Below are 27,998 nucleotides of genomic sequence, written 5' to 3'. Positions count from 1 at the left end.
CACCCTTAACACACCTCCACACAACCTCACCATTTCACCAGCTGAATGAAAACTAGCTAGATTGCAAAATGAGCATGACAGAAGTGAACGTTTGGTCTTTACTTAAAGACTTAAGTAAAGACCAAACGTTCACTTCTGTCATGCTCATTTTGCAATCTAGCTAGTTTTCATTCAGCTGGTGAAATGGTGAGGTTGGGCTCACAGAAGTGAACGTTTGGTCTTTACTTAAAGACTTAAGTAAAGACCAAACGTTCACTTCTGTCATGCTCATTTTGCAATCTAGCTAGTTTTCATTCAGCTGGTGAAATGGTGAGGTTGTGTGGAGGTGTGTTAAGGGTGGGTTTTAGGGAAGTGCTGTGGGGCTACTGGCCCAACAGAGGAAATGCAACTTGATTTTGGCCTCAGTGTTTGAGGTCCGAGGCTATTGGCCCAGCACGCCATGTTGTTAGCCCTGGCTCGTACTGAACCAACAGTGGAAAAGGGGCTATTGAAGAATAGGTTCAACAACAAAACAATCAAACATGTTTCTGAAATACATTGCTCAAAAAAAAAAAAAAATGAAGGGAACACTCAATCATCACAGTATAATTAAGCTTAAAAATTAAACAGTCAATTAAACTTCAGGGATATCAATCTGTCCACTTAGGAAGTATAAGTGATTGTGAATCAGTTTCACCTGCTTTGGTGCAAATAAAAAGTGACAACAGGTGCATGATAATGCCTGGCTTCATTTGGCTAGTGTGTAGGCAGTTTTTTGATGACAAATGTATTGATGCAATTGACTGGCCCTCACGTTCCGCAGACCTGAATCCAATTGAAAACCTCTTGGACATTATGTATTGGAGCATCCAAAGGTCTGATCTAGGTCTGGGAGGAGATCCCTCAGGACACCATCCATCATCTAATCAGAAGCATGCCCAGATGTTGTCATAAGTGCACACAGGCACGTGGGGGCCATACTCACTACTAGGGCTCTATGGTTATGACAAAAATAATTGTCGATCATTTCCTTGAAATTGTAATTATAATTATTAATTACGATTATCACAGTTTACACTGAATTATGTTTTGAATAGCTTTATACAATTGTTTGAAGCAACTGCATGCCATATATGACATATTTTTATATGAAAATAAACAAGCTGAAAAAACTCTTCCTGAAAAACTTTTACTTTTCTATAGCATTAAGCCTCAAATGTCATTGGTTTGGTTTCTTTTTTAAATACAAAAAGTAAAAATATATGGTGTAATAATGTTATAACAAAACTAAAATTAAAACAATAACCTATAGAAAAGAATTGTGGCATCCGTAATTGTAATCACGATTAGAAATTTGGCTCATTGTCCAGCCCTACATATCCTGCCATAGGGCGTTTTTGTGATGGCTCCATTTCTGAAAATGTTCAGGGCCCCAAACTGTACAAGTGTACCAAATTTCATGCTTTTATGAAAAAGTGAACATTTTTTTCACATATCACCTGGACTATAAGACATGCTTTTTGGGGAGTTAAATAATGGCACAAATACTAGTAAATTGACTAGCGCAAACCTTAGTAAATTACACTGTGTGATATTTAAAAACTCTCCACCCATAAATTTTCCATTTGAAAGGGAAACTCCTACAAATGCAAATGCTATATGGTCAGTTGCAAAATAACTGTCCATGCCTTTTCAGCACAATTTTTTCAGCGCAATTAAGATTCTGATTGGTCAATAGCTGTGTCTTATTCACGATAAAACATGGCTATGACTGCTTCACCCAACGGTTTTATGTATCACTGCACAACCACCAATTATTTGCTTTAATATTTGTATATATGGAATAACCGTTTTAAAAATGCAATAAGCCCCGTGAAACCGTGGTTTACAGTGAATTTATAACAGCTAAGGGTGTTTTAGAAATGACGCGGAGCGGAGCAACGCCTCTTAGCTGTAAACCACAGCTTCGTGGTGCGTATTGCTTTATTTCACTAGCTACTCACCAGAACCACCAGGAATATTTCCCAACTAAACTCTGGTTGTCTTGCTCATTACTGGTACCATCAATAGCTCTTCTGGACTCATCAGTAGCATGTCACCAAAACAAAAAACTACTTTCATTTCACACAACAGCTAGCACCACTGCCTGACCATAACCATAATAACTAACTAAAACTACTAAATATTTAGGATGCATTGATTTATTTTAACTTTTATGGTTCTCTTACCAGTTTCTGGGTGAGGCCTGGTGGGACCCAGTCATAGGTGACTGTGCTAAATGTTGGGTCTTTACGGGAGACCACTGGGTTGGTGACAATCATGCGGTTGCGTTTATAGACCCTCATGCCGTCTCCTCCCTTAACCTTAGCTGTGAGATGGGCATAGTGGGACTCTTCCAGCAATCTTCCCACCTTGCGGTCGTCTTCGCTGTCGGAGCTAGACACATGCTCCTCCTGACTGCAGTGGCACTGTACGCAAGCTTTTCTGAAAAAATCAAGATTAGATTATAGTTTATTAGGCACTGTACTGGCCAAAGCTTATCAGTAGAGGTGGTGCCTCTTTAAATAACAAGCAAGCATGCAAATTTGAAATTATGTAGTGCTTTTCCAAACAAATTAATGCAGTTTAAAGTGCTTTACAGGCAAAAAAGAAACAATAGATACAACAGTATAGACCCATTAAAATACAAGAATAAGAAAAATGTATAAGGATTAAAATATAAAAATATAGCTGCAAGCAGCGATGACGGGCCAAAGCCCGGAGGCACCGCCACCCCGGTGGCGTCACAGCACCTGTGCATGGCGGACAATGGGCATTTAAAACAGTTAAACATAAAAGGACTATGTCAATTTCACACCACATTTACTGCAGCAGATGATGCTTCTATGATCACAAACCACAACAGCCACATCTATGAGATCGTTTAAACTGAGATGACTTTCATGTCATAGAATGTCATAAGTTAATTTCAAATGAGTGCAGAATATCATCCTAATCTGCCATGTCTGTGTTTTTTCTTAGACAACCTCTATAAAAATTCTAGAGCAAATTACATACTATTATTTGTGCAAACTTCACAGTGCTCTGAGAAATCTAATCCATCCTTAATGCGAATGTCTGTGATTGCCGATGTTGAATAATCCTAACACTTCTCTACATGTGTTTTTTGACCTCCCTGAGCTGTTGTTTGTGCACCAATCTTATGCACCAAAAGCATGCTTTCATTTAAGTTTAATATGTGTGGTATAACATAAAAATAAAATTAAAAAATTAATAAATGGAGCCAAATCACAGATCCTGCAAAGACAATTTTAATGTCAGTGTCAGGTAATAGTAAGGTAGTAAGGTCTAGATTTTTCAGCTCACTTATGCAAGTTTGTTTTAAACAGCCACTTTTATAATCATGTGAAATTTACTTAAAGATTTTATTTTAATGCATTTAAATTATATCAATAAATAATTAATTTAAAAATCATTTTAATTGTAAAATTAATAATTGTTACTCGAATGACATTTAGAAAACTAGTCTTGTACTAATAGTGATAAAGTGTCAATTCCAGTTCAATTTCAAATGAGTGTCAAGGTATCATTTGCAGTGTGTTTTTATATTTTAATTAATCTAATTATCAAACTAATAATGTAAACTATGTTGTCAGTGGCCTACAAATACACTGGCTTGATTAGCGGCTTCACATGTGTTTGATTAGGGTTGGCACTAAATTCTGAAGCAGAGTGAGTCTGCAATAAAAGGGTTAAATAACTGATCGAGGGTGTAAAACTTTCTCTCTCTCTCTGACTCACACACACACACACACACACACACACACACACACACACACACACACACACACACACACACACACACACACACACACAGACTGGTGTGAGGAGTGAGGGGGAAAGCAGGAGGGAGGGGGTATGGGGTGTTGGACAGAGAGAGACAGAGTCTACTTCTCTGTGTATGTGTGAAAAATCCACATTCAAACCACAATATCTGACTTCCTGTTGGTCGGAGCTAATGACTGTAAATTAGAAAGTTGTCCAGCTTAATGAGACCAATAAGTGTACCTAGTTTGGTGACTGTAGGTTAAACTAACCCCCCCACTTTTGTCAAAAGGTGGCGCTGTAGAGCACCTGCTCCCCACCCATTTCTAAGGTTTTGCCCATGTCTACTGGATGACAATATTGATGTGTGTGTTGAGTTTCACGTAATTTGAAGCATGTTAAGAGCCTTAACTTGAAATATAAAAATACTCAAAATATAGCTGCAAGCAGCAATGACGGGCCAAAGCCCGGAGGCACCGCCACCCCGGTGGATTCAGGGCAACTGTGCACGGCAGGCAATGGCCATTTAAAACGGTTAAACATAAAAGGACTATGTGAAATTCACACCACATTTACTGCAGCAGCTGATGCTCCTATGATCACAAACCACAACAGCCACATCCATGAGATCGTTTAAATTGAGATGACTTTCATGTCATAGAATGTCATAAGTCAATTTCAAATGAGTGCAGAATGTCATCTTAATCTGACATGTCTGTGTTTTTTCTCAGACAACCTCTATAAAAATTCTAGAGCAAATTATATACTATTATTTGTGCAAACTTCACAGTGCTCTGTGAAATCTAATCCATCCTTAATGCGAATGTCTGTGATTGCTGATGTTGTATAATCCTAACATTTCTTTTCATGTGTTTTTTGACCTCCCTGAGCTATTGTTTGTGGACCATTCTTATGCACCAAAAGGATGCTTTCATTTAATTTCAGTATGTCTGGTATAAGATGAAAAATAAAATTAATAATTTAAGCCAAATCACAGAACCTGCAAAGACAATTTTAATGTCAGTCTCAGGTAATAGTCAGGTAGATTTTTCTGCTCATTTATGCAAGTTTATTTGAGACACTTTTATAATCATGTGAAATTTACTTAAAGATTTTATTTGAATACATATGAATTATATCAATAAATAATAAATTTAAAAATAATTTTAATTGTAAAAATAATAATTGTAACTCGAACGACATTTAGAAAATTAGCCCTGTACAATTAGTGATATAGTGTCATAGTTCAATTTCAAATGAGTGTGAAGTTATCATTTGCAGTGTGTTTTTATATTTTAATTAACCTAATTATCAAACTAATAATATAATACTATGTTGTCAGTGGCCTACAAATACACTGGCTTGATAAGCTGCTTCAGGTGTGTTTGATCAGGGTTGGGATTAGTGTTGTTTTTGGCGGCCTGTTTTCATTTTAGTTTTAGTCTATTCTTTGTGTCAAGCTGACATTTTAGTTTTTATTCGTTTTAGTCACGTTCATACTCGTTTTAGTCTAGTCAAGTTTCAGTCGACTAAAAGTCTGAGCATTTTAGTCTTATTTTAGTCAGAATTATCCATGTCTATTTTCGTCTAGTTTTAGTTGATGAAAACTGATGACATTTAGTCTAATTTTAGTCAATGAAAATGGTATTTTAGTCTCTTTTTAGTAATGCAATTCTATTAAACCCAGTCAATATAGTATAAGTACCTAGTAGTATAGATGAAACCAAAATTTTCTTTTAGACAAACCCATTTCAAACAAGGTTATCTTATTATATTGTTACCTTATAGATAATACCTTATAATGCCTTGAGATGTCTCTTAACCCTTTAAGACCTGAAGGCTTTTTTAGAGTTTTTTTTTTTTTTCAGAGCGACATACACAAATGTAAAGACTCATAACTCCAAAACTGTAGGTATGTATATATATATATATATATATATATATATATATATATATGTATGTATATAAGTATGTATGTGTATATATATATATATATATATATATATATATATATAGTAGCATGGCCCCTTTAAGAATGGTGCGTTCAAGTGTGGTGGGTTGGTACGTCAGGTAATCACGTAACTATATAAGCACAGGTGAGATCTGTTTCCTCGTGGTATTGCCCTGATGTGAACGGTTTGTGTGGGTTGTGCATCTTTACTCCTATAGAACGGTGTGTCTGTCATTTTTTACAGTTTTCTTAAAGAAAAGAATTTATAAATTGAGAATAGGGGTGTTTGTGGGGAAATTACTCCATTCGTATTGGAATTAATGTGATTGTTTCCTGTACATTTAGATTAGTCGTGAGTGTCCAGGCATGTAGTGAGTATGTAAGTTACATGTGCATGAAAGGTAAATTTTCTTTTGCCTTTATATGTATATTTTTAAATGTTTAAAGCGGGGAGGGAGAAGAGACATGTTTGTTTGTTTTGCAGAAGTTCCCAGCTGCTGCTTTGCTGTGGCTTATATACCCGTTCCAGTGTTGGGACGTTGAAGTGTTGCTTGTGCACTGTTGCTGTGAAAGCCTTCAGTCCGCTATTGTTTGTACATCGCTTGCCTGGGAGACGCAAGACTGTTGCCGTTGGTTCCGCTGCCACCTGGTGGTCATTTGAGCCCGTCCATCGTTCATTTGTGTTGTTTGTCTTTTGTGTGTGTCTTGTTAAATTTTGTGTGTGTGTGAATGTGCATGTGCGTGTGTGGTGAGCTGAATTGAAGTTTGTTTTTTTTGTTATATTTACATTTATTTGTTTTTGTTGTTGTTGCTAGTTTGTTATTGTATATTTCTTATTTGTAGTATTTGGTCTCGTTGATTTGGGTATTATTTCTTTCCCTTTGCAGTGATATCGCTCACTTAAAGGATTGACAATCTATATTGGTTTATTTTGGGTGTTTTTTTTTTTCTCTCTTTTGATCTTGTTTTTTTTGTGTTGTGTTGGTTTGAAATTATTAATATATAAATTGTTTTTGTAAATCGTTTGGTTGATTTGGAGTGTTTAAATGTGTCTTTTTTTTCTTTCACTCTTGGTTCATGACTTGAGCTGTAGGAAATGTTTGTAAAGAGGTAACGTCAAAGAAAGTATCCGCTTCCAGTTATTCTCTTTTGTTTTTTGTTTTTTTGTTTTTTGACCGTTTCTTTCTTTTGGTATTGTTTATCAGTGTTTATCATTGTTTATCAGTGTTTATCATTGTTTATCAGTGTTTATCATTGTTTATCATTGTTTATCAGTGTTTATCATTGTTTATCAGTGTTTATCATTGTTCATCATTGTTTATCAGTATTATTGTTATTAATATTTGGGTATGAAGGTGGCCTGTTCATTTTGTCTGTCTGACTAGACCAAAGCCAGTGGGCTGGTTGTAGCATTGATGCACGCTGCAAAGTAATTAAGTACTCTTTGTGGGGACCCTATAAATAAGGTATTTTGGCCACCTTTGCTGCTAATGTCATTGAATGTTAGCTTGGCTTAAGCCAAGTGGTTGACCCTTAAGCATAATTTTTTTATGAATGTTGAGCTCAATGTTTTAATAGTGACTTGCTCATAAATAAACTTGTGATCTTGTGGCATTGTTTCTGCTTGTCCTTTTCATTTAGTTGAAAGCCTGCTATCAGGAGAAAAATTTGGGGTTCTTTTATTAACAGTATAGTCTGTTTAGGTCCCGATCACAATTGGCGTAGTCGAGCTGGGTCAAAGATTCAAGCAGAGACTGCCACATAGAAATTGTTCAATTCTTTTTTGTGTTGTTGTTTTTTGTTTTTTTGTTTTAGTGATTTTGTAAGTCTGTGGGGTGTTCTCTTTATAGCAAAGCAGCAGCTGGTAAGACGCAGACAGTAGGATTCTGGTAGTGGATAAAACCAGGTTTAAGTGGTAAGGTTTCTGTTTTTTTTTCTTTTTCCTTGTTGAGTTTTTTTTTTTTTTTTTCCTATAGTAATGGAGGCTGAATTGGAGGAGTTGCGAAGACAGGTGCAGTCATTGAGGGGAGAAAACGAGCGGTTGCATCAACAATAGGCAGGCCAGGCTATGGGAGCTGCAGGCCCCTTAACTGTGAATGCCCCACCTGTCCCGAACCCTATAGTTGAACGGGTGGTCTATGTCCCTAGAGAACAGAGGTGCCGTATTTTTAGTGGTAGAGGGGAAGATAGTGTATTTGAGTGGGTGGAGGAGATTCAAGCTTGCTTGCGGGTCCGACATCTGCCTCATTTGGAACAGACTTTATTTATTCTTGACCATTTAGAGGGTCCTGCTAAGAATGAGATTAAGTATAGGGCAAGGGAGGATAGGGAAACACCAGAATAGGTCTTTTCGATTTTGAAGGAACTCTGTAGGTGCCCACAGTCGTATATTGCCCTGCAACAGAATTTTTTTTCCCCATAACAGCTAGAAGGGGAGTCTTTGCAAGAGTATTCCCATGCCCTTTTTGCATTAATGGAAAAGGTAGTACAGCAGGCTCCAGGAGGTATGCCTAATTCAGGGGTTTTACTTCGGGACCAGTTTTTGGAGCATGTACTTGATAGTGGCTTGCGGTGGGAGCTTAAACCTTTTGTTCAATTAAATCCTGAGTCCACTCTCTTGGATGTACGTAAAGAAGCCATTAGGTGGGTGGATGAAGGATTTCATTATGAAATGAGGGAGAGGAGTCATTCGGTCCCAGCTTCCTCTGCTCTTCAGTATAGAGTACAGGGACAGACAAATTCCTCTGGCCCATCGAGCGTTAATGTTTCAGAGCTGACGGAATTGAAGATAATGATGCGGGCCCAGCAGGAACAGCTTAATCAACTGACTCAAAGTTTACAGCAGCTTCAGTCTCAGAGTGCGGGAAGCCATTCTAGGCGGCTGGGTCCTATCATTTGTAGGCGGTGTAATCAGCCTGGGCATATCACTCGAAATTGTTCTCTAGTACCAACTCAGTTTAGAGATCAGCTGGCTCGCCCTTTGTCACATGGTAGTGTAGTGCCTCCTAATGGGCTGACGGAAAACTGCAACCCTCTGAACTGATGAGCCACAGTTCAGAAGGGATAGGGCCTGGCTCATTGGCTCCTGCCCCTGTTAGTGTTGGATTTTCCAATCTGTTGGGTAAGTGCCCCTCTGTCATAGTTAATATGGGTGGGGTTAATGTTCCATGTTTATTGGATACAGGCTCTATGGTAACCACTGTCACAGAGAGTTTCTTCCTAGCACACTTTGAACCCTGGGGTAAGTAAAGGTTAAATGACTGTGGATGGTTACAGCTTCGTGCAGCTAATGGTTTATCTATTCCTTTTGTAGGATACCTCGAGTTGGATTTTGTTATCCTAGGTAGACACATTCGCAATAAGGGCATCCTTATTGTAAAGGATCCTCCACAGGTCCTTACAATGTCGGGGTTGCCAGGTTTATTGGGGATGAATGTGATAAGTGAGTCTTTTCAGGAGCTATTTAATCAACATGGCCCAGAGTTGTTTGATCTTCCAATAGTCAAAGAAGCCCCCGCATGGCAGTTGGCAATGCAGTACTGCCAGATTGATTGCTCCCAGAAGTCAGAATTTATTGGGGGACCTGTTCGTGTTAGGGGTAGACAAGTGGTCCGCATCCCAGCTAACTCCTTGCAGTTTGTTCCGGTTACTTGTGCTGTGCAGTGTGGGTCCCTGTCTATGGCTCTGTATGAGCCTTTGGACGATGAGAACCCACTTCCATCTGGCTTATTGGCATCTGTATCCCTGGTTCCTGTAAGGGGTGGTATCGGAGCTCTTTTCTCTCTTTTGATCTTGTTTTTTTTGTGTTGTGTTGGTTTGAAATGATTAATATATAAATTGTTTTTTTTTTGTTTGGTTGATTTGGAGTGTTTAAATGTGTCTTTTTTTTCTTTCCCTCCTTTTCCATCAGTTAAAATGACAAATAAGTGCCTACTTTGAGAGCGCTCCATAAGTTATGTTTGTTTATACCATCTGGATACTCAATATTAATCGGGTAAATTAACATTTTTAAACAGTTTATTGTACAGGTAAGTTAATCGCTGTTCTAAGCTAATGCACTGCTACATTGTAAAACGCACACACATACAGACTGTAGCTTGCACATCATGTGCAGATCGCGCACAGAAACATTCAGAAATGTGGAAACTTACTGTCAGCGCTGTCCTATAATTCATCAATTAAACAGCTTAAAAACTAAAGTTCTAGTATATATTTCTTTCTGTTTTTGAACTAAAACCCACAGCTTCACTATTAGTAGAGAGATGCTGCATAGACAGGTAGGATTAACTCACACAGGCAATCGCTCTCACTAATGCATTCAAATAAATGTAATCTTACAGTGCTACTTTATCTGTTAAGATAATCTGTAAGAAATATAATGATCCATAGACAAAATAACTGATGAAAGTTAGCTGTTACATTGGCACAATAGTATGTGGGGAGCGCTCTGACATGTGCCGCAGCTGTGCATAAGGCGACCAGAGTTCGAGTCTCAGCGCAAACTTCAGGCTTCTTGAGGCAACATTAAAATTTTATCACAAACTTTAGCATCTAGTTGCAAATTGTGGCATGTTGCAAAGCATTCCCATCTGTTTTTTTTTTTTTTTTTTTTTTTTTGTTGTTTTTTTTTAATGATATCATCAGAGATTAGTCAACATTAACTCGGCTTTAAGCACATAAAAGTCAACTACAAAAAGTCTGAGGTCATTCAACCCCTAGTGTGTATAGGTTACTTGGAGACATTTTTTCTTGTTCCAGTAGAAGTTTCACTCAGATATACGTTAGGGAAGAAAATACTATTGAAACTGCCCTTTCATGCTGACTAAATGAAATGAAAAAGATACACTTACACTCAACTTTTATTTAAAAAATGATTGATTAACATTATTGAATTATCAGACTTGGTATAAATGGGCCTTAACCCCACAGCATGTCGATATGTTGCTTTTTAAAATAAAAATCAATAGACAAGCTGTCTGCTAAGGTGAGGACTGAGACAATGAATATACAGAATAATCTTTAATAAGAACACACAGGAGATACTCAGAGAAACACCACTGACATTAACACTTAAATTGAAGTTACAAAGATGAGAACGGACCAAGAACAGAAAGATACAGGGGGTATATATACTAGAACAAAGGAGCTTAATGAGTAAATTAACATGGCACAGGTGAATGACATACAGTATCTCACAGAAGTGAGTACACCCCTCACATTTTTGTAAATATTTTATTATATATTTTCATGTGACAAGACTGAAGAAATGACACTTTGCTACAGTGTAAAGTAGTGAGTGTACAGCTTGTACAACATAACTCAACACACAGCCATTAATGTCTAAACCGCTCATCACAAAAGTGAGCACCCCCCTAAGTGAAAATGTCCAAATTGGGCCAAATTAGTCATTTTCTCTCCCTGGTGTCATGTGTTACAAGGTCTCAGGTGTGAATGGGGAGCAGGTGTGTTAAATTTGGTGTTATCGCTCTCACTCTCTCATACTGGTCACTGGAAGTTCAACATGGCACCTCATGACAAAGAACTCTCTGAGGATATGAAAAAAGAATTGTTGCTCCACATAAGGATGGCGTAGGCTATAAGAAGATTGCCAAGACCCTGAAACTGAGCTGCAGCACGGTGGCCAAGACCATACAGCACTTGGATTGTAGTAATACTGTGAGCTTGATGGATACTCTAGAACAGTGTTTTTTTTACACCAAGGTCCCCCTCCTCTCCAAATCAATACAGCAATCCTCCTTTTTTAATTCACACAAAAAAAATAGTATTTTAGTGTTATTACTTTTCAACCCAATGTTTTTATTTTTTTAAAGAAACTCAAGATAGATTTAAACCTTCAGAGTTATTTTTTGCAAACATACTTTGCAGACATTCTTTACAACTTAAAAGTACTTACTCTGCTCAGTAATACAGTAACTTAACCCCCCTGGGGTCAGCGGTCGCGCCAGCGATACCACCTTGCTTTTTTTCTTATCAGTATGAAAGAGACTCAAAATACTCTGCCAATTTTGCACATACAATTAAGAGTTATACTCCATTTAATCTGTGAAATATCTTTTTTTATTTGTGTACACTCAGAGTGAAAAAAAATGTTGTGCTTTTTGCAAAATAAAGAAAACTAACATGATGCGTGATCTTTCGTCTCCTTCTGAACGAAGTCTAATCTGAAAGTCCTCAGAAAATGAAATGTAACTTTGTGAATACTAATCACAAAAAAATTAGACTTATGTCTAAAGAAACATTGAAATGTCAGGTTTTAAATCGTGTAAGTCCGGTTTTAAATCGTGTCTATCTGCATGTTATAGCCATGGTTATTGTGATCTCTGGAAGCCTCTGTTAGTTCCTGGAATGTCACATGGTATTTCTGTTCTTCACTGAGTCATTTGTGGACTAAATGTGCACAGAACACCCTCCGGCTTCAAGTATGAATTGGAAACACAGTATACAGCGCTCATAGTGATGACAATAAATATAAAATTGACATAAACATATGAGAATCCATCAATATTTCTCCAAATGTACATACTTTTAAGCTAAAAGCCCTGATGGATGTTGTTTTGTCAAAGGTAACGACTCCGATTTTCATATTCATAACTCCTGACGTATATTAACAAATAACAGTCACTATAAGATTTTAAGAGTAAAACAGAGGTCAAAATGTGAAGCTTGAGTCTTAGATCTTTTTAATGATGTATAGTTTGTCAACTGCACATTAATATTTAGGCTATATAATATAACAAATATAATAGCCTATATGAAATTTAATTTTAATTTCCAGTGTTTTGCGTCATACACACAGACGCTAAAGCGCCCTCTAGTGCCTTTTCCTCTGGCATCAATGACTCGCCTCAAGAGCCAGCCTAAATGACATTGATTCATTTTCATTCATTAAATTACTATTATTATTATTTTTCATTTATATTTTAACCTAAACATTACCTTTCTAAACCTTAGTCCTATAGGCTAGCCTCTTGTTTAGTGTTCTAACATGATCGAGTTCCCGCTTGCGGTCTCAATCCCGTCATTTTGCTTTTTACTCTGTTTTATATTAATAAAGGCCAAAACGACATTTACATTACTGTGACTTTTTCGTCTGGCTCTGTGTTTTATATTGAGAAATTGTTTGGGATTAGGAGTCACTTTATAGCTATGCTGTTCAAATTGAAAATATTACCAACATTTGTTATGATGACAAAATTATACCCCAATATGTAATTTCATGAAGACAAAATTCCCATGCCCTTTGCCTCAGTGGAGGTTTGACATGAAATGTTTCTCAATTCTCATTGAAAGCAATGCGTTACGGGCGCGTCGCTGGGACATTAATGCTTTATGTGGCTTAATCCTAAAACAACATCCAGGGAGAAACTATTTTCTCGCACATCAACAGTCTTGTCATCAACAGCATCTAAGGATAAGACAACAGCAACGTAAACAAAGTGGAAGGACAATATTTTTATGTTAAGCGTTTATAACAGTTTTCCATAACGCTAAACGTTGAAAGCACGTTGCCTTCGGCCTGACCTGGCTGCTTGTCTGCATAACTTTATTGGTCATTTAATATCAGTGTCTTAATGCATTAAGCGTTTTCTTCATAACTGTGTTTTATTTTCAAGGAAAAAGCTTAACGTGTTAATTGTGTTCATAGTGGGCTGCTTATAAGTAGTGAATTTGCTCCTTCAATATCACTATCGCTGGACGAAGTGGGACATACTGGTTTACCGCCAGTATAGCATTCTCTTGGACATGCGGCAGTATTGGACCACTCACGAGTGAGAATGGGGTGGAAATCAAGTCAATTATTATCATGTTTCAGAGACATGGCTCTGGAAAGTGTGGGAGAAACAACAATTTTACAAAAGAAAACTTTTTTTCGACTTTCATTGGTCCTTTTTTTAATTTTGGTTTATAAAGATGCAAAACATAATAAACAAAAATCTGAAAAGAAGTCAATATTTATTTTGTGCACATGAAATTTGTGTATTCGGTTTTAATTTAAATTTTGGTATTCACCATAGCATTAAAAAAACAACCGTTCGTTTTTTGTTTTTCTTGACGTGGTTAAAAAGTGAAAAAGGAATGGACGCAAAAGTACATGGACCACTCCTAGGGCTACCAAACAGATTCTGGCTAGAGCATAGCAAGAACAAAGAAATGCTCCAAAAGAAAGACAGTTTCTATACATATTGGCTTGAAACCACCAAAAATGGACAGGAATACTGTAAGGAACATGTCCTATATGTCTTTTTGCTCATCCAGGAAACTGTGCACACACAGTGGAAACCGCACCTGGAATAAAAGCCAATCCAATTGCACCTACTAAGACTGAAATGTGATACCTCAACCAATTCAAATCAAGTTTGGACTCTACGAGTTCAGAACACTGCCACAAGGACTTTGAGAAAGGTTTAAAAAAGAAATAAAGCATTTGCAAGGTCCTAAAGACATTATTTTATTTAACTGTGTATTTTGGGACAATGCAACAAGTTCTACATTATTAAAAGTGGGCGTGATGGGCAGACATTTGGAATGCTATGACCCAATCACATCACCACATCAGGAAAGGTGGGGATTAGTAATCCCCTCCCCAACGGGAAGGAATAATTACAATGTATTCATTGTAAATGCTTATTTACTATTTCATACCAGCATCCAGAAAGACCACAATTGACTCACCCATAGACTGCTAATCACCCAGTGATTGATTCATCCAATCCGCTGCTCATCTACTTGGCATTCATTTTTGTTAACGTCTGTTTGTGTAGTAGCTTGTAGTTTCTGTTTGATTATTGTTTCAATTTTCTTAGTAGTTTAATCATTTTCCTTAGTAGGTTAGTCATTTTCCTTAGTAAAATTAATGAGTGTGATATTTTACTCTTGTATATCTTTTTGTTAATAAATTAATTTTTATTACAAACTGTTATTCTTGTGTTGATAATCACAGGTTCTACAAGCTCGCCCAAATCTCACTAAATCCTTCAGATTGGTCTGATGATAATTTATAAAATTCTAGTCAATTCAGTCAACAATCTTCCATGATTGTTCTTTATTGTCAAGGTGACAATAAGGATGGTGCCCCGAAATATAGGAAGGAATCATCTGATTCAATATTAATACAAAATATTAATATTAATATTTAAGACCAAAAATCACTACATTTGTGGTGCCCTTGTGTGAGGCTAATCCAAAATCATTACACTCCTCACATTCAATTTGACCCCTCCTCCTTTGCAGACTGTGAAAGAACGTGTTATCTGTTTTCGGAAAATCAGTGAGATTGATCTTGGACTTCTTAGTCCTACTATTGGTGACTTACCGGTTGTGGCCTCTATTGACCAATATAATGCTGCTTTTACATCTATTCTGGATGAGTTTTCCCCTCTGAAAAAACATGTTGTTTCTTTTAAGAGATCATCTCCTTGGTATACATTTGAACTATGCCAAATGAAGGCTTTTGGCGGGAAGTTGGCCTAACAGTTCATAGATCAATGTTTGATCAACATCAGATGAGTATCACAATGCTCTCAAAGCTGCAAAAGTGGCATATTATTCTACTATTATTAGTAGTGACATCTCTGTTTAGAACAGTCAATAATCTTAATAAACCTCCTAGTAACATCAACTGTTCCACCACTGAGCAGTGTAACAAATTTCTCAATTATTTTTCATCTAAAATTGAGAATATTTACAGCACTATTAGCTGTGATGATGCTTCTGAACTTGTTGAGTTTCATCCTCCTAATCTCCCTGGCCTTGTTTTTTTTTTAAGTTTCAATGCTGTTAATTTTGATAAATTCAAAAAATCTTATTTTAACTAATTCAACTACTTGCATACTTGATCCCCTCCCTACAACTGTTTTGAAAATCTGTCTTCCAGTTATTGTACCCCACATCACTGCTATTGTCAATGCTTCACTCAATGCAGGGATTGTCTCTCCTACTTTAAAAATGGCAGCAGTTATGCCAGTTCTTAAAAAGCATGGGAGTGATACTCCTGATATGTTCAATTATAGACCAATTTCAAACATACCATTCCTGGCAAAAGTCCTTGAGCATGTGGTTGTTGGCCAACTCCAAATCCATCTTTATACGAATAGCCTACTAGAAACTTTTCAATCTGGGTTTAGGTCTGCTCTAGTCAGGGCCTTGAATGACGTTCTCGTTATAGCTGATTTTGGGGCTTGTGGCATTTTGGTTTTGTTAGATCTTAGTGCTGCATTCAACACTATATTTTACAGTATACTATTGGACAGATTACGTAGGTGGTTTGGTCTGTTTGGAATTGTGTTGAACTGGTTTGAATCTTACCACGCAGATCGCTCCCAATTTGTTTACCTGGGTACTAACAGATCTCAAACTGTGCCTCTGCATCAGGGTGTCCCTCAGGGGTTAGTTTTGGTTCCTGTTTATTTGGTGTTTATATGCTGCTTCTTGGGCAGATTATTCAGAAGTATGGCCTGAGCTATCATTGTTATGTGGATGACACCCAGATTTATATTAGCACTTAGATAATATAAATCTAACTTTCTTAAGCTAAACTGTTCCAAAACTGAAATTTTATTAATTTCCTTCTAATGTCAAAAAGTGCAATGATTTTAAACTTTCAGTTAACAATACCCACATGTCCCCTTCTGTCCATGTGTAATTTGGGCGTGATTTTTTGATGCTCCACTGACTTTTAATTCTCATTTTAAAAACATAACTAAGATTGCTTTTTTCATCTTCGGAACATTGCTCGCATTAGACCATTTCTCTGTAGGTCTGATCCATGCCTTCATCACATCGAGGCTTCATTATTGTAATTCTCTCTTTCCAGGTTTACCTACAAGTTCTATTAAGAGGTTGCAATATATACAAAACTCAGCCGTGCATGTTTTGATGTACACATCTTCACGCCATCACATTACCCCCGTGCTCAAGCAACAGCGCTGGCTCCCAGTTTAATCACGTATTGATTTTAAAATTCTGATTTTAATTTATGAAGCAGTACATGGATTGGCTCCAGTTTATATTTGTGATTTGGTTATTCCATCCATACCCTCTCGCTTTCTCTGCTCTGCTGCCTCTCTCTCTCTGTGTCAGTCTCGTTGTAAATTAAAAACTTAAAAAGTTAAGGAACGTATTACCTGCATCTATTAGAAATGCTACATCTTTGGGGGTTTTTTAAGAAACTTCTTGAGACACATCTTTTTAGTCAAGCTTTTAATTTATAATTTGTTACTTATTCTGTTGTTTATGCTGCAATTTGCATAGAAATTTTTTGCAAGAAAAAGTAAAAAAAAAAAAACCTTCTTATGAAAAAAAGAAGATTTATTGGTATTTAACGACACAGTACAATAGAACGAATTGAATAGACCTACCTGAAAAACTTCAAGCACTAGAAATAAGAAATTGCATAAACATAAATAAATATAAACATAAATCATATAAAGTATTCAAATGTACAGATTGCTGCAAAGACTATTGAGCACCTGAAAGAGCCATTTACTGGATTATCAAACTTCAAGGACAGCGGTTCAACTGCTGTGAAGAAGGCTTCAGGACATCCCAGAGTGTCCAGTAAGCGCTAAGACTGTCTCCTCCTGAGGAGTTGCTAGAGAATCGTGTCACCACGAGTGCAGAGCTTGTTCACTACTGGCAGCAGAGGGTGTGAAGCCTCTGCATGCACAGTGAGGCCATGACTTTGGGACAACGGCCTGGTGTAAAGAAGGGCAGCAAAGCAGCCACTTCTCTCCAAGAAAAACATCAAGGACAGACTGAAATTCTGCAGGAAGTACAATGATTGGACAGCAGAAGACTGGAAAATCAATTGTCTGGAGAAGAAAGGTGAGTCCAGTGTCATGCCAACAGTGAAGCATCCTGAGCCCATTCATGTGTGGGATTGTTTTTCATCCAAGGGAGTTTCTCTCTCACAATTCTGCCCAAAAACCCATGGATAAAGAACAGTATCAAAATGTCCTGTAAGAGCAACTTCTCCTAACAATCCAAGAGCAATTTGGTGATGATCCATGCATTTTCCAGCATGATTAAGCACCATGTTGCAAGGCAAGAGTGATAATGAAGTGGTTCGGAGATCATGAAATTTTCGATCCATGGCCAGGCAACTCCCCGGATTTTAATCCCATAGAGAACCTGTGGTCAATCCTAAAAAGTTGAGTGGACAAAGAGAAGCTCACAAATTCAGATCAACTCTGAGAGCTAATAAGGCAAGAATGGCTCACCATCAGTCAGGATTTGGCCCAGAAGCTGATATCCAGCATGCCTATGAATAAGAAGGGTCAACACTGTAAATATTGACTCTTTGCATATATTGAATGTTCCCTTATTGAGGGAACTCAGTGCTGCATCATAACGTTGATGCTATGGGAATGGCTTCAGCGTGTGCCAGTGTCTGAGCTTGTGTGAAATCACACCAATCCTATTGGGCGATGGAGGTCATGTGGTGAAGCACTTTGATGAAATTCCAAATCCTGTGTTGACAGAGAAAATTTAGTAGTAGCAGTGTAGTAGTAATCTGGTTTGGATTTGTTTGGTTTTGTCAAATCAAAACGACTCCTGAAACCATGGTTTTGTTCAAATAGTCACTGCTACAGGCCTCAGGAAAGTCCTACAACTGGCTTAATTGCAGAGCCATCATTAGGGTTTATTTCATATTCATAGTATTATATAATTATCACATAATTAATATAGACAGATTAATATAGCAAACACCAAAGCTTGATGTCAGTCATGACACTCTGAAAACATGGAGCCTATGGGAATTCAGATAGAAACACTCACACAATTCACACACACATACAGTTAATCCAGTATTCCACATACACATCCAGATAAATGAGGCAGGCGTGGAAGCCCTTTCCTCTCTTTTTTCGTCTTAAGTCAAGAGAATAAATTACCTCCAGGAATGTGGCTGGAATCCAGAGCAGATCCCTTTACATGTCAGACATGCTGCACCCTTTCCTGCTGGCAGTGGCCCCACCAACATCTGGTAGAAAAAAAAAGAAAGAGAGAGAGGTAAGAGGAAAAAGATAAAGATAAAGTATTCACAGAATAGCAGTAGAGGAAATTACTTTAGTCACTAATTTATTCAGTAAAAGTGTTCCCATCGCATGTTTTCATTTCGGATAAAAAAAATTATCCGACTCAGTTGAGTACATACGTTTTTTTTATGTGCATTTTTAGAACTTATGTGCATCTTGGTGATTCCATCCAGATTTTTTTATGCAATATCATGAAATGTGTATAAAAAGTAAGCGGATGGAAACGTTATGATCCAAAACACATCTAAATCAACAAAACAATGGCTTCAACTGTAAAAGATTTATGTTGAACAGTCCAGCCAGAGCCCAGAACTGCATCCTATGGAAAATCTGTGAGGGACCTCAAGAGGGCCGTTCACAGAAAATGCCCTTGCAATTTAACTAATCTGGAAGATTTTTGCAAAGAAGAGTGGGAAAATATTCCCAAGTCAAGATGTGCCAAGCTGATAGACTCCTATCCAAATGAGTGGCTGAGTGCTGTAAATGAAAGGGTGCTTCAGCTAAGTATTAGTTGAGGGGTGTGCACATTTATGCAGTTAGTTATTTCACGTTTTCTTTTTTTTTTTTTTCTCTGAAATGTCACTTTGGTTTGCATAGGTTGGAATTTTTACATTAAAAGTGCAAAAGTTCTGATTTATCTTAGATTAAATTTTACATCACCAAAGCCAGCTTTAACCAGGGGTGTGTAGACTTTTTTTAAAAAAACAATATACAAATCTCTGTCTGATGGTGAAAAGTATGAATAATTTGGGCACCTTTCTGGGTGAATCATATAAAACTGTTCAAGAACATGTCAGGAAAAAAATCTTACTACTTACAATAAATACAAAAAGTGCTTTATGCTGATTTAAAAAAACACTATTACACTATTTTTTACTGTAATACAGTAAAATGGCATTTTTATAGTGATGGCATAAATAAAAGGGTGACGGATGTGAGGGTTGTTGAGAAATCAGCAGTGTAAGACACACTGATCAGATGGACACAGGCGATGACAAACACCACATGCATTCACTTCAAATCACTCATCAATAGCTTGAAACACAATACATAATAATAAGCTGTCGACCACAATTCTTACTCGATACAGATGGCTTATCTTTCATCACGGAGCTTAATATGACAAAAATAACAGCACACAGAGATAAACAGACCATAACAATACATGCAACCATGGTGTTAAAGCCCTTTAAAACCTTCTGTAAATGGCAAATATGTTTGAAGATGTGTTGTGAGATATGACTGTTACACCAATCAAAACCTCACAAACTCTCTCAAAAGGTAAATAAAATGATCAGTCTTGCTTCACATACAGTCTTGAAATTTTGTTTTTAGATGACCATATCTTCTTCTTGAGTCTCTTCATCATTGTCCGACTCCAGTTTGAACATAAAAGGCTGAACAGTTTCTGACATTTTCAGTGAGTCTGTGTGAGGTAATCGGAGCTGCTAACAAGAGCTCTTGAAACTCCGCCCTCTTCTTGAGAGCAGCAGCTCATTTGCATTTAAAGGGACACACATAAAAACGGAGTGTTTTTTGCTCACCCTCAAAAAGTGACAAATTTAACATGCTATAAAAAATTGTCTGTGAGGTATTTTGAGCTAAAACTTCACATACACACTCTGGGGACATCAGAGACTTATTTTACATCTTGTAAAAGTGGCATTATATGACCCCTTTAACTTTAGTTAATACATTAAGTGTTTATACCTCTAAAGCTGAAACTTGCAGTTGGTAAGGGGCATGACATTTCAAAAACATGTTCGAAGAGATTGACCAATCACAACACACTGGTCCAGCCGACCAATCAGAGCACATTCAGAAGGTGCATAGAAAGAGGGGCTTCATAGAAACAGAAACTAAACAGAGACAGACTTGGAAGAGAGGAGTGGCAAAATATGTAAAAAAAAAAAAAAAAAAAACCAAACAAACAAAAAACAACAACAACAACAACAACAACAAAAAACATTCAAGAAAAAACAAACATTCAAAAACAACAAATTGAACATTCAAGTATGAAAACCTGAGACCCCAAACACAGAATCAAGATTTTGTGAAAGGGCATATGCCCTCTTTAAATGCTGAAATGTATTAGAATATGTAGAAATTAACATTAATTTCTATTTATACTTTTATAAAATAATCATTGTAGTCAAGTTTCAAGTTTATTTTATTTATAAAGCACATTTAAAACAACCTTGGTTGACCAAAGTGCTGTACAAAGTTACCTATGTCCATCACCAAAAATTAAAAATAGACATTCACAAGACGTTAAATCCACAAGAAAACAGGTAGGTTTTCAAAAGACTTTTGAACTCAGACACTGTGGGCACTGTTTTGATAGATAAAGGCAATTTGTTCCACAACTTTGGGCCAGCTACTACCAAGGCTCTGTCCCCCCTACATCGCAGTCTAGATCTCAGTACTCGTAATTGATGACTGGTCTGTGATCTGTGTGATCTGACTGAATTATGCTCAGTAAACAACTCTGACAGGTATTGAGGAGCGAGATTATTTAAGGCTTTGTAGACAAACAATAAAATTTTAAATTCAATACGATATTGAATCAGTAGCCAGTACAATGAACGTAAAATAGGCGTAATGTGGTCCCGTTTTCAACTGCCCGTGAGCAAGCGGGCAGACGCATTTTGGACCAGTTGAAGTCTATAGATAGACAAGATGGATAGACGAGACAGGCAGCTGATACAGCGAATTACAGTAATCAAGCCATGATGAAATAAAAGCATGAATTACTATCTCAAAACTCTTCCTACTTAGGAAGGGTTTAACTTTCGCTAATCTTCGGAGGTGGTAAAAGCTGGAACTGACAACAAGTATTAATTTGTTTGTTCAGCTGCTGTCCAAAATAAAGCCCAGGGGTCTCATTTATAAAGCGTGCGTACGCACAAAACGGGGCTGGAAACGTGCGCACGCCAGTTCCCACGCAAAGGTTGTGATCTATAAAAATAAACTTGACGGGAGAATGTGCGCACCTTTAAGCAAATTTTGAGCCGTGCGTACGAACATTTTGGAGACAGAGCAGTTTGGCGACACTGATGGTGAGCTGAGGGACTGACGGCAGATGAAGGAAAACCACTTTAAATCCTCATTCTGAGTCATAATCATAAATACAGTTCATGTCCAACAGTTTAAATAAATAAAAGAATTATTTAAACTCGCGTGGAAACACGTTTTCATTTGATAAACATTTACATTAATATTACACTTCACTATTGCCGATAAGCACTGAAATTACATTACGCAGAAGTTAAACAAAAGTGATATGAATTCAGATAGTAGATGTGCTACTTTAGATCACTTTTCCTGTGACACGCTGTTTTAATGACAGCGAGGAGCGCTGGGAGCACAATAATTCCTCTTTAAACTAAACTGCAGATGGTATGACAAAATATTTTAGCGAGAACGATGATCAATGCACACTTAACTTCGATATTATGGAAGACACTGCTGGTCGAACGGTCCGTTGTCCAGTTTGAATAGGTCCAATAATAAGGTGTTGATGTCGTGTGAAGGATCTTCAAACAATTACCATTTGAAGGATATAATATGAGGAAAACGGTAAGATTTGCATGTTTTCTTTTTAAAATACTTTGTCAGTGACGCGCCGAGATCAGACGACTGCAATAAATAAGTAGGCCGATCTGTTTCCACTAAAAATAGCCTATAAACTTCCTAAAAGATGTGTTCACCTTAACAGCAAAACTGTATAAATTTGATTTGAATTGTTTAAAACTATTAAAATACTATTTGGCCAGTGGAAATGAATGAATCAGCTCTATTCTAAAACCTTTATCTTAAGTATTTTATATAATTTTGTTTTTATCGATATTTTGATATATTTATTCTAAAACATAAAGAGGATATTGGATGATCTTTATCAATATAATGTGGCACAAATGGCATTTATAATCCATATCTAATATTTTCCATTGTCTTGTACCTTTGATGGCATGGATGTCACGTGGATGGGAACGTGTATGGAAATGATATGCAGATGAGGTTATGCATAGTAAAACTAGGCGTCATAAGCTCCATATATGGTGATTTCGGGGAGGAGACAGGGTGGAGATGCACGTACGCACAATCTTCTGCTGACTGGGATTTATAAAGGGATTTGTGCGCAGGTTCTGGCGTACGCATGGTTTTATAAATCTGATTTTTTTTGTGCGTACGCAGAATCTAGCTTTTGCGCGTACGTACAATTTTAGTAGGGATCCTACGCACAGTTTTATAAATGAGACCCCTGATCTTTAGCAGCAAAAGAATGATAAGGGGTGAGAGAACCCAAATCAACAGTGCTCAGATCAGTTTTTTGGTAGGCCCAAACAGGACAATTTTCTTCATTCAGATGCAAAAAAATTATTGGATAGCCATGTTTTCAAATCTTAAAAACAGTCTATTAATTGATTTATGGCAGACCTGTCGTTATGCATAAATGGTATGTAAAGTTGCGTATCATCGGCATAGCAATGATAGGATACCCCAAATCTCCTAAATATAGAACCAATATCTTGAATAAAATCATCATGATAGCAAATACATTAACTAAAGTTAACAAGCCTTGTTGTAATTTGTTTTATTTAGTTCATCTTGTCAGGTTATGGCCTCCGTGATCGTGACGGAGAGCAGGCAGCACTGGGCCGGCCTTCATTGCCAGAGCGGACTCTGAGGACATTTGGGGCTGGAGCGGAGGAAGCCAGGAGGGATGTGTCTGTAGCCCAGACACACAGGAGGGCTAAGGCATAGCAGGTGAGAGTGGCTTCAATGGCCTCTATGGCCATGACAACCCTGTTGACAGCATATGCTGGTTAGGAATGTTCTGAAGCATGGCAGCTGGTTTGAGCTGGTTTAAGCTGGTCCTTAGTTGGTCCTTAGCTGGTCATGCGCTGGTCAAGTGCTGGTCCAAAGCAACTAGCTCCAGCTCAGGACCAGTTTATAACCAACTCAGGACCAGCTCAAATCAGCTCATGAGCAACTAAGGACCAGCATATACCAGCTCAAACCAGCTGCCATGCTTCAAAACATACCTAACCAGCATATGCTGTTTTTTTCAACAGGAAGGAAGAGTGGATGGCCTCCTTGGCCATGACAGGGACCTCAGGGACCACTGGACCACCAGAGTCATGTCCTCCAGGACCACTGGATTAGGGACCACCAAACTTGGGGGGGGGCTACAGGAGGCCACCTTCTACTCCACTTCTGAGGGCGAAGCAGAGAGTATATAGCTGTCAAAATTCATGTTTATTTTGTGCTATAGCTAGTAGGAAGAGATGATCAGTTCACGTGCCACTTGAACTAAGGCACTACAGCGATCTGTCACAATACATTAAGAGACACAAAATTGTATCTATTGTTTGAATTTCTGAAAAATGACAAAATTTGAAAGCTGAGACTTTACTTCATACCAAAAGTAACCTGTTCTGTCTTGTCTGTCGGCGTGTTGTCAATGCCCTCTTTGCTCCATGATGTATTTTTCACTGCGTGAGAACATGATGTGTGGCGTGAGAGCATAATTGCTTGTTGGACGTAGCAACAGTAACTAAGGGGGGTTGTTTTTTGCGAAGGGTCAATTGTGAGAAGGCAAGATCAACAGAGAACAGTCAAAGCAATGCAACAGAATACACATACATAGAATGTATGAGTATTGCAGAGAGCATGTCAATATCGAAACAAAGCCAAATCCTGGACATTTTAGGCAATTTAAAAATGGTTTTTAAGGTTTAAAAAAAGGACAAGTCAGGGAAAAAGACGTATTGTCACCCGAATAGAGGCTACACAGATTTTGCACAGTGCACTCTCCCTGTCTCATGCTTTTGATTGCATTATCATTAACTAGTTGGTCACTTAAGTTCTCTTCACTAGTGTTGGTGAAGCTACAGATCATTTAATTATGAATAACCATATAATTATGGTTTCAAAATAGTTAAACTACAGTCAAGATACTCTTTTTAAAGAGTAGAAGCTACACTAACTTTTTTGCTTGTGTCACTTTCTCGCGGCAAATAAAACGTAAACATATCAGGTAACAAAGGCAACATACCGAAAGTCTTTGCAGAAACAATGCTGTGTTGTTGTGAAGTGCAGGTCAAGCAGAAAATTGCAATATACTGTAATATACTTGCAATATATTTTGTGTTTTTTTTCCCCAAAGTATGCATGCCTGTAACTTATAAGTATTACATATATCCTAATATTCTTTTAAATTCAGGCTCTTAACAAACATTTCTTTTAGAATCTTCATTTTTAAAACCCTACTGTATATGGTTCAATTCCAGAGATATGGAGGTTCTCATTGTAGCTCCATGCGTAAATTGTTCAATTGTACACATTTTCAGTAGGTCACTTTGCATACAGCTGATACTTTTTTCTTTTTAAGAGAAATATCTGAAGAACAAATTTTGAAATTAGAAATGTATCTTGTTATCCTCAATCAAAACATCTACATTGAACATACCTGTCTGACTGCCAAAAATACACAGAAATGGTCAAGTGGAGGCACATTAATGTATTAGTCCACTTTTAAATAAAATTTTCCTGATAATTTACTCACCCCAATGTCATCCAAGATGTTCATGTCTTTCTTTCTTCAGTCAAAAAGAAATTAAGGTTTTTGATGAAAACATTCCAGGATTATTCTCCTTATAGTGGACTTCAATGGCCTCCAGACGGTTGAAGGTCAAAATTACAGGTCTTATCTAGCAAAACGATCTGTCTTTTTTCGAAAAAAAAAAATACAACTGTATATGCTTTATAAACACAAATTATCGCCTTGCACGTACTTCCGCTTTCTGTATTCTTCAAAAAGCTTTCGCCGTATGTCCTACGCCTTCCCTATTCTACTTAAGGAAAAAAAACAAAACTGGTGCCACGTTCCTTCCGTAAGTTGAATAGGGAAGGCGTAGGACATATAGCGTAAGCGCTTTGAAGAATACGGAAAGCGGAAGCACGTGCAAGGTGATAATTTGTGTTTATAAAGCATATACAGTTGTATTTTTTTTCGAAAATGACAGATCGTTTCGCTAGATAAGACCCTTATTCCTCGTCTGGTATCGTTTAAAGCCTTTTTGTGAACAGAGTCCAGCTGCATGAAGTGCTAAGACGAGTCTTAAAAGTTAGTCATCTAAACGTTTTCTACAAGACAGGTCATAATTCTTTAAAGTCCGTTAACCCCTTGGTTAACTGGAAGTTGGTCAAACTAGTTCTTAAGACACAGTCTTAATATAGTAGTTAAGTTTATGCAACTGGCCCCAGGATCGGCAAAGGACCTCGAGCCAACAGGTGTTGTGCTGACTCCCTGCCAAATTTCGACTTGTTAAGGCCGCTACACAATTACCTGATCCTAACCCCACTCCCACACCCACACCCACACCTTATTCAAACCAGTGATGCCCAAAGTTCAAGTTTAAAAAATGTAACCAACCAACAGGTGTTGTGCTGACTCCCTGCCAAATTTCGACTTGTTAAGGCCGCTACACAATTACCTGATCCTAACCCCACTCCCACACCCACACCCACACCTTATTCAAACCAGTGATGCCCAAAGTTCAAGTTTAAAAAATGTAACAAGTTTAAGGGAGAAAGAGATAGAGAGAGGGGGGTCTTTACTTTTACATTTATCTTAAGACATGGCACTAGTTAGAATGTGTCACGCTTAATCATTCCCAGTTGATTTTGGACCTCAAATCCATGGTTTCCAGCCGTCTCGTTTTAGCAAGGACGCTCCGTTTTGGGGCTAAATGAATTCCAAAAACAGGACGTCTATAGTTCCTAGTGCCAAACTATGTGTAAATGAAATCTTATGTAAACTTGACAACCGGCGTACTTTTGTTTTCTTATTGCTGTACACAGGGGGGGGGGGGGGAAGAAGCCTCCACCCGTTTGACAATTTGTCAGTGTATGGAGGCCAAAACAAACATAATTACTGCGCAAAAGCTTTTCTTTTCACTTTAAAAAGATCAAAACAGAAAGCTCAAGTTTTAAATGTGGCATTAGCAATATAAAAATTGTGAATTCATCAATGAAAATAAACTTTTTGTACAGTTAAAACCTCAACGCGCATTCACGAGTTGAGTTGAATTGTTTGAGAATGAGGTAAGATAACTTACCTTCTGATCACTCGCCATCATATCCATTCTGGTAGAAGTAAGTCTATTTCCTTAAGTTCTGTCGAGTAGAGCGGAATTCAGTCAGTGTTTGGTGTGGTGTGTGTCCCTGTGTCTGATGATGATATTGAGCTGGAAACGTGTTTGACCGACTGACTGGCCGTTTCCTTCGACCAGGAATGAGACATTACATCACCCATGAATGTGAAATTAGACTAAAGTAACTATATTATGTTTAAAATGTTACTCTGTGTTAACATTTTTGTTTAAAGAGCTGTTGCATAAAAGCAGTGATTATTGTTGAACAGTATCCATTGTAACAACTGTAAAAAACTCAAGAGAATTTCATATTAAATCCATTAGAATCTTACCTTCTGATCACTCGCGAACATATCCATTCTGTGTTAAAAAAGGGAAGTCCATTGCCTGACGTTCTGTAGAAATGAAGTCAGTAGTTTGGTGTGTAGTGAGGAAATCGAAATATGTGCTTCAGATTTATTTGAGACCCCACGACGCGTCCTCTGTCTGACTGACCGCTTAAAAATACTAGAAATGCCCGTGGTCTCTCGTGCAGGAATGAGACATTACATCACTCGTGAATGTGAGATTAACACTAAGTCTCGCATTTCAGTGTTTCCTCCAAGCGACACTGCATTTAATTGTAGAAACAGCCAAGGAGGCAAACAGGTTTGAGGGTATACATTTACAAGAATAACAACTTTTTGTAAACTTTGATGTGCACATACACAATGTTATTAATTAAAATATATTATTTAAATTATGAATTACCGTATAATACTGGTGTTGTTTTGATATTTCACAATTTAATAGTAAAGAATTTCTTATAATAGTTTAAACTCAATGCTTTAATGTTTTCCAATTGTTTTTTAATGCCTTGGATGTGCCTTCAGAATGAAATCAAAAAGACATTTCCATCGAGTCCATGTGGTTTCATCTACATTTCTGTAATTAAAAAAAAATAAATAAATAAAATGTGCATGAATCATTGCTGTCTTAATTTTTCTGTTTAAATTCCAAAAAGCTGCAACTACAAACATTTAA

The 27,998-nt window shown here is 37.4% G+C and overlaps 1 protein-coding gene and 1 long non-coding RNA gene across 4 annotated transcripts; one reads left to right on the top strand and one right to left on the bottom strand.

Annotated features, from left to right (window-relative positions):
* Window positions 1-256: 256 nt before the first annotated feature.
* Window positions 257-27,914, bottom strand: lmcd1 (LIM and cysteine-rich domains 1). 3 transcript variants are annotated; one of them, XM_048166913.1, is made up of 4 exons: window positions 27,308-27,914; window positions 26,940-27,103; window positions 18,670-18,758; window positions 257-2,463 (listed from the first exon to the last, which is right to left on the bottom strand). In XM_048166913.1, exons 2-4 carry the CDS (start codon window positions 26,964-26,966, stop codon window positions 2,193-2,195), a joined length of 387 nt encoding a protein of 128 aa, XP_048022870.1. In that variant the 5' UTR covers window positions 26,967-27,103; window positions 27,308-27,914; the 3' UTR covers window positions 257-2,192. The 3 variants fall into 3 exon arrangements, with proteins under 3 accessions (XP_048022870.1, XP_048022860.1, XP_048022877.1); XM_048166903.1 differs by having other exon boundaries at window positions 26,940-26,997; XM_048166920.1 differs by lacking the exon at window positions 26,940-27,103.
* LOC125253131 lies at window positions 5,827-9,502 on the top strand. Its single transcript, XR_007181368.1, has 3 exons — window positions 5,827-5,977; window positions 6,101-6,156; window positions 6,240-9,502. It is a non-coding gene; the product is annotated as an uncharacterized LOC125253131 (long non-coding RNA).
* Window positions 27,915-27,998: the final 84 nt, after the last annotated feature.

Source organism: Megalobrama amblycephala, linkage group LG2 (assembly GCF_018812025.1).
Source record: "Megalobrama amblycephala isolate DHTTF-2021 linkage group LG2, ASM1881202v1, whole genome shotgun sequence".
In the NCBI taxonomy this organism is placed as follows: domain Eukaryota; kingdom Metazoa; phylum Chordata; class Actinopteri; order Cypriniformes; family Xenocyprididae; genus Megalobrama; species Megalobrama amblycephala.
The sequence above is the reverse complement of the archived record's forward strand: the minus strand, read 5'-3'. Positions and strand labels throughout refer to the sequence as shown.